Source organism: Juglans regia, chromosome 5 (assembly GCF_001411555.2).
Source record: "Juglans regia cultivar Chandler chromosome 5, Walnut 2.0, whole genome shotgun sequence".
Lineage (NCBI taxonomy): Eukaryota > Viridiplantae > Streptophyta > Magnoliopsida > Fagales > Juglandaceae > Juglans > Juglans regia.
Window position 1 is genome coordinate 7424429 of NC_049905.1, and position 6717 is coordinate 7431145.

The 6717-nt window shown below is 35.9% G+C and overlaps 1 protein-coding gene across 1 annotated transcript; it reads right to left on the minus strand.

Moving 5' to 3' along the window:
- Positions 1-42: 42 nt before the first annotated feature.
- LOC108985486 (cation/H(+) antiporter 3-like) lies at positions 43-2775 on the minus strand. The gene is made up of 3 exons (XM_018957792.2): positions 2656-2775; positions 1483-2490; positions 43-1244 (listed from the first exon to the last, which is right to left on the minus strand). The coding sequence occupies exons 1-3, from the start codon at positions 2773-2775 to the stop codon at positions 90-92; spliced, it is 2283 nt and encodes a 760-aa protein (XP_018813337.1). The 3' UTR covers positions 43-89.
- Positions 2776-6717: the final 3942 nt, after the last annotated feature.

Sequence of the window (6717 nt, forward strand, 5' to 3'; positions counted from 1 at the left end):
AAATTATAAAATTGCAGAGGACGATGTACGTACATTTTAATATTTGGGAAGTACCTCCCCAGTAGCTACCACGTCAAAACGACAAGGACTCAGATGATCATCTTTTGTTGTTGCACCACAAGAACAGAAGTTCTAGTGTTGAGATCTGAGGAGGCGAGCAAGTCTCCAATAATTCCTAGCTCTGGAAATGTACTCAATTCTGCAAGCCCTGATGTTTGAGGGGACTCCATCTCATGCCGTCTACCAACAATAATAAGGTCATACTCATCCACCATAGAACAAACCGTCGATGTCGTTTGAGGTCCATCCTGCACTATCTCCTCCAAGTATCTCACGTATTCATCACCCACGTTGTTGAGAATAACATCTTTCAATGCCAAAGAGTCGAGCACGTTTTCCAGGTCGTTGGTAACATCTAATTCATTACTGCCGGGAGAAACAAGATGAATCACAGTCAGGGAGATTTTCGAGTACTTGTTGGACATGCGTTTAGCAAAAGACAATGCTTCTCGATCATCGTTTCCTCCTAAGAAGATCATGGCAACAGAGTAAGTAGATGAATCTGATGAAAGCATTAATGTCGACGAAAGACCCAAATTATAATCATGTCCACGGTCAACAAGGATTCCTACGGAGCAAGGAGCATGCTCGAGGACATTGCGATTCAAGGTCTGGATAGTACTATCCTCGGATGCAACACACCCATCAACAGACCATTTTCGGTGGAATGGGAGTATGATGAAGGATGCGAGTTTATCCAGTGCAAGGGAGCAGATGCCCTCAGCCATGACCTTGGATGGACGGACTACTGTGAAGAGTTTTACTGAAACTGCAGTACCCTGAATGTCTCGTTTGAAGTGCCTGAAAGCTTTGATGACAATCTCTGAATAGGAATTTCTAAACGGAATCTTTTTCTGCATTTGATGAGAAATAAAGACAGGCCGAGAGGCTTCCTCAGCCAGTTTAATAAGGTGAAGCACATAAATGGCAAGGCGCGGCCTTGCCGGAGATGAGGATGCAGCTCCAAGCAGTCTGATTACTGCACTAAGGTTAGTGGACCGGCGTATGCACACAAGGACTCGGAGTTCTTGGTTTCTTCGGCAACCCAAAATGTTCCTTTTCTGATAACAAGCATATTTCCTTGAAGGATCGTATAAGAATTTCACCAGAATTGGCAAAATAATCACATTCAATAGCAAGACAACACATTCGAACGAGAGAGATTGGTCTCTTAAAGTCCCCGTCTAAATACCAAAAAAGAAAAAAGTTGAAAAATGAAACCATTAGCAGGAAAAATCAACCCATCAAACTGGCAAAAAAGCAATATTGATTCAACATATATAGTGCGTGGTTAATTTCTTTCCTCTAGATCTGTCTCTATGCTGTAGAACAGATCTAGGCAATCAAAACAGATGGAAAAAAAAAGAGATGATTCCAGGAGAAAAAACATGATCAGGAAATTAATTAAAGATATTCGCGTACCGGGAAAAATCCGAAGAATGTATAGAAGCCCAGGTGGACAGCGCCTTTGAAACTCATAATTAGAGCGATTGCTAAAGCATCATTGAAGGGCATTTTGGAGTAGTACAAGGAAAGAACAAAAGACGCCAGCATTTTGGCCAAAAAGGTGGCAGAAACGAGGATTGCGTTATATATCATGGGTCTGCCATTGAAATTGAGTAAACGCAAATCTGTCCTCATCGCACATGTTGTCACAAAGAGTGGATGAAACACATTATGAGTGAAGGAGTTGAGCTTCTTGATCATAATGGGTCCTAAAGGCAGCCCATATGGTATCGCCAATCCGACAAGATATGGTCCCAGGAAAATAGACATGCTATGCGATAAAGTAAACAACCCAGAAAAGAGCATTACAACCATGATGATGTAAATATATATATTTTTTACAGGCTTCCCTTCTGGTGTCTGTCTCACTATCCAGAACATTGCCGGTCGGAATGCAAATACAACAAACAAAAGAAACAGAAAGATTGCTCCAGCTTCTTTAATAGCGTACATAGAACCTTTCACCTTACCAAGTTTAGCAATTGAGCCAAGAATCAGGAGAGTCAGGCTACTAAAATCACTAACCAATGCTGCCGACAGGCCAAATTGTCCCAGCTCAGAATTGAGCATCTTTAGGTGCTCAAGAAGGTAGATAACGACCGGAAACGAGGTTAGAGAATGTATTGCCAATAGAAAAGACATATTCAGAAGTTCTTCACCGTTTAGCCAAGATTTTGCAAGTTTTGCATGGAGTAAATATGAGCCGATTAGCGTAGGTGCCAGTAAGGAGGCAATACCTGTATACAAAGCTTTCTTTCCCAATCTCTCTATGTTTCCGATATCCATTTTCACCGCACTCAGAATCAAAAAGAGCACATGACCAAAGCCAGCCAGCATACCAATTATTTCTTGACTTCTAATGGTAAACAAGTCCTTGAATATTGTGAAGCGACCAAGGAAGGATGGACTGAGGATCATGCCCGTCTGGTAATTCACATAATTAACAGTCAATTCAGTACTAGTTTGAAATATATAACATGTCACACGCACACATGATCATGACACATGACTGCGCGCTGGCCTGGGAAGAGAACAAAAAATATATAAAGATCATGCAGAAGTAGAAGATCAGAACATGCATGTACTTACAATTAGTTGTGAAGCAAACGGAGGGACTCCCATAGGCCTAAAAATGCGATAGGAGGCCTGTGTGATGGTGAATATAAGAACCAACTGCATCTCAAGCACTGGCAATGAAAACGACGACATGGTTCCAGAACGAAAGTTTTGCCACATGCCTGGTGAATTGACCTGGCAGGGAAACTGAACACATTCTTTTATGATAGTTGTGTAGTTTTTATGAGAAAATAGACTTTGATCAATGCCCAAAGGAGATTTTAGTGCCATGCCGGCACTACTGTACGTGTAACTCTCCTCCTGTTCTTTTCTCAGGCCACACAATGAATAACAGGGTTACGTATGTACGTACGTAGAAAGAAACGTATGTACAAGCTGGAAAGCTCTATATATAGTTGTGTTTTATATATATATGTATATATGATTTTCTGGAAAATTCCAGTCAACAATAACAGTATCAGTTCAGATCACACCAAAAACAGTTCAACCTCAACCGTAGGTTGCCATGGATATTATTATTGCATGCGATCTTTTTGCTTCTGAAAAGTGGCATATTGTCTTCTTTAATGCACAATACATGGATTAAACCGAACGCCATTGCTTGTTTTGGAGTTCAGATCATCGATCGAGTACCTTTAATACCTTTAATGTGATCATTTATATATATGGTTGCGGTATTTTTGCTAAAATGAATGGGTTTTGCAACCAGAAGAATTGTATCATGGGAAATTGGTTGTACCGAATCCTAAAGCTGTTAAGAGGTTTTCAACCGAAACTCCTATAAAACGATTACTCAGAACGAAATCATCGGCATGGAGGTTGAAGATCAGGTGCAAGCTAGCTAGTATTCATGAGGCATGCAGGACAATGCTATGCCCCCTAGCTAACTAATTTATACAGCTCAATTTGCCTTGTGCAACTTAATTACTTATTAAAATATTAAAAATATAATTATAAAAAAAATAAAAGAAATTTAAGATTTTAATCATCTTCATTTTTATATTTTTGAATATCATTTTATTTTAAATATATATTTTTATTGTTTCGAGAAAAACAAAAAATATAAAAGAAGCTTCATGAAACCGTTTTGACTTTTTCTTGTTTTGTTTTATTTTTCCGACACCATTCATGCCTTTCGGAGGTATATAAATATATATATATATATATATATATATATATATATCACGAGTCTTATAATTAAGCTGGATCTTAGTTGGCATGCATATATGGCATGCACGTAGTACGTATGTACAGTCAGCATTTTCTTATAGGCTTATAGGCTATAGCTCATATCTACTAGAAGACTTTAGGAGGAGTTTTTTTTTTTTTTTCTTGGAAAGGAGATAATTTATTTTAGCTTTATTTTTAAGAATTTGCGAGAAAAATGATATTTGTCGCCAGATTTTAAAAAATAACTATCTTATTATGCATTTAAAATGATTTTATTTTTTAGAAAAAAAAAATGTATAGGTTGGTTATAATTATAAATGTGCGTCATATATCCCATATTATTGTAGAATGATAAACTACGTATCTTTTACACGAAGTATTTAGTAATTCTATTTCAAGTAGAGGGTATTAATGTAACATTAAAATTATTCTTTAACGAAGTAATGAAGTCCCATTAGTGAGCTCTTCTATTTGTAAGCTGGTGTGTAGAGCACAATATTATACATCTTCTATGTTAATTATATGGTAATTAGATTTAATTTGTAAGATTTAAATTTTAAAATTTTTCTTTTAAATTAAATTATACTATATAAACAACGTTTTATTAAGAGAAAAGCTTCCAATCGGATGGGTTTAAAAATTATTTTTGGACCAACCAATAAAATCGCGAGTCGTAGGCATTTCATACACATTTCTCTCGCTCCCAGCAACAAACCATTCTCTCATTCTCCCCCTCTCAAACACATCTATTTCCTTTCTCTTTCTCTCTCCCTCCGGTTCTCTCCCTCTCAAACACGTAGGCATCTATTTATATTAATTTGCCAGGTTGATTTTTTATTTTTATTGGAATTGCAGGTTCCATCTTTCTTAGGCTTCGTTTGTTTTTAGAAATGAGATGAGATGAGTTAAGATTAAAGTTAAAAAGTTGAATAAAATATTATTAGAATATATTTTTTAATATTATTTTGTTTTGAGATTTGAAAAAATTGAATTGTTTATTTTATTTTATATTAAAAATTAAAAAAATTATAATAATGAGATGAGATAATACGAGATATTTTCTAAAAGCAAACGATGCGTAGAAAACACATGACAAGCACATGACAATAAGGAGAAAGAAGGAGAAAGAAGTTTTGGCTGAATGTTTCCTGAAGTTTTGGCAGGAGAAAGATGGAAGGTTCCGAGCAAAAGTCCCCACAAGCACATGACAATATACCTTTTCAGAACACAGTTTACCCTTCTGATTTTGCTTCTAAGAGAAAGGTGGAATCAGAAATCGCTTAAGATTTTCCTCGTCCTTGGGCTCATGCTAAGGAAACTCGTACCCAGAATCCTTCTCTCAACTAGAGCCTAGTCCACATTTTTGGAGAAAGACCAAACAATCAGGAAGAGGATGAAAAGCTCTATGCTTCACCTCATGCTGTCCCTAATCCAGTTGTTGATGCTTTAGTTTCTTTGATATTTCTAATGCTTTAAAAGGCAGCCAGGAGGGAGAGAAGGGAAGGGAGAGAGGGAGAGAAATGAAATAGATGCCTACGTGTTTGAGAGGGGGAGAGGGAGAGAGGTTTGGTGTTGCCGGGTGCAGGACAAATGTGTATGAGATGCCTACGTGTCGTGATTCTATTGGCTGGTGTAAAAATAGCTTTTAAACTCATCCGACTGTGAACTTTTCTCCTTTACTAGATATGTTATCTATACTTGGTTATAAAAAAAAAAATTAAAAACAGTTAGTACCAAAATAAATTGTAAAATAATTGTAAAAGAGTTAGGTATGTTATCCATTTGTGATTAAACGAAATTCAGGTTGATGAGAGAGCTATATATCTTTGAATTGCTTGCATGTCAGCGCTTGATACATGCATGGTAAGTGGACAAGCGATCGGTATGGCATTTAAAGTGATTAAGAGGTGCATTCTAGTACTCTCTTGGAAATTACTCTTAGGTTAAATTAAGAACGTTTTCAGCATTCTTATAAATTTCCAAACTATTGTAGTTTTTTTCAGTGAGTTTTACAATTTACAAATTAGTGCATAAGAGAAGTGGTATAGTAACAATTGATCATTTACAACTATGGCTGGTTTACAACTAAGGCCTCGTTTGGATGTTGATCAGATGAGATAAAAAATTTATAAATAGTTTGAATTAAGATGTTTTAAGGAGTTTTAAAAAAGAGAGAAAAAAAGTTGAATAAAAAATTATGAAGTTAAAATACTGTTATAATATAATTATTATTTTGGGATTTGAAAGTGTTGAATTATTTTTTGTATTTTATTTGAAAATTTAGAAAATTTGTAATAATTAGATAAAAAAGTCAAAAATTTAAAATTTTAAAATTAAAAAGCGTTTGTATTTGAGTTGTGTTCGAATGTTGAGATGAAATTGGTTGAGAACATCTTAACATCCAGTTGGCAAAGGTTAGGGGATTGTTCTTTCCTCCCCTAGCCAAGGTCGCATATTCAAAATGGTTTGCCTTATTAAAACTTGTGAACTAAAGTCTTGGAGATCTTTGCATGCTGGCACATTAGTGGAGTTGCAATGATGGACTGTTTCACTTGGGGTCAATACACTATAACACAATTGCTTTTTAGTGACGGTTGGAAAATTGTGACAGTCCCTAGACCGTCACTAAAAGGCATTTTCTGTGACAGTTTTTGGAAACCGTCACTAAAGATAGAATGAGATTTTTTTACATTCGAACGTTATGTCTGTTTACGTTGGAACGTAAAATGTTTTGGCGCAACCGTTCGAATGTTATTAATTTTACGTTCGAACGTAAAATGTTTGCACCAATGTTCGAACGTTAAGTAATAACATTCGAACATTCATTGTAAATTTAAATTAAATGACTTTAATTTAAAAATTATGTGATTTTTATTGTGCATAATTTGTGAACAAGTCTAAAAA

Coding starts and splice junctions, on each gene's coding strand:
- LOC108985486 (XM_018957792.2), bottom strand. CDS start 2,775: ATGTCGTCGTTTTCATTGCCAGTGCTTGAGATGCAGTTGGTTCTTATA. Junction 2,491..2,655: donor CGTTTGCTTCACAACTAATT/GTAAGTACATGC, acceptor GTGAATTACCAG/ACGGGCATGATCCTCAGTCC. Junction 1,245..1,482: donor CATTCTTCGGATTTTTCCCG/GTACGCGAATAT, acceptor TTTGGTATTTAG/ACGGGGACTTTAAGAGACCA.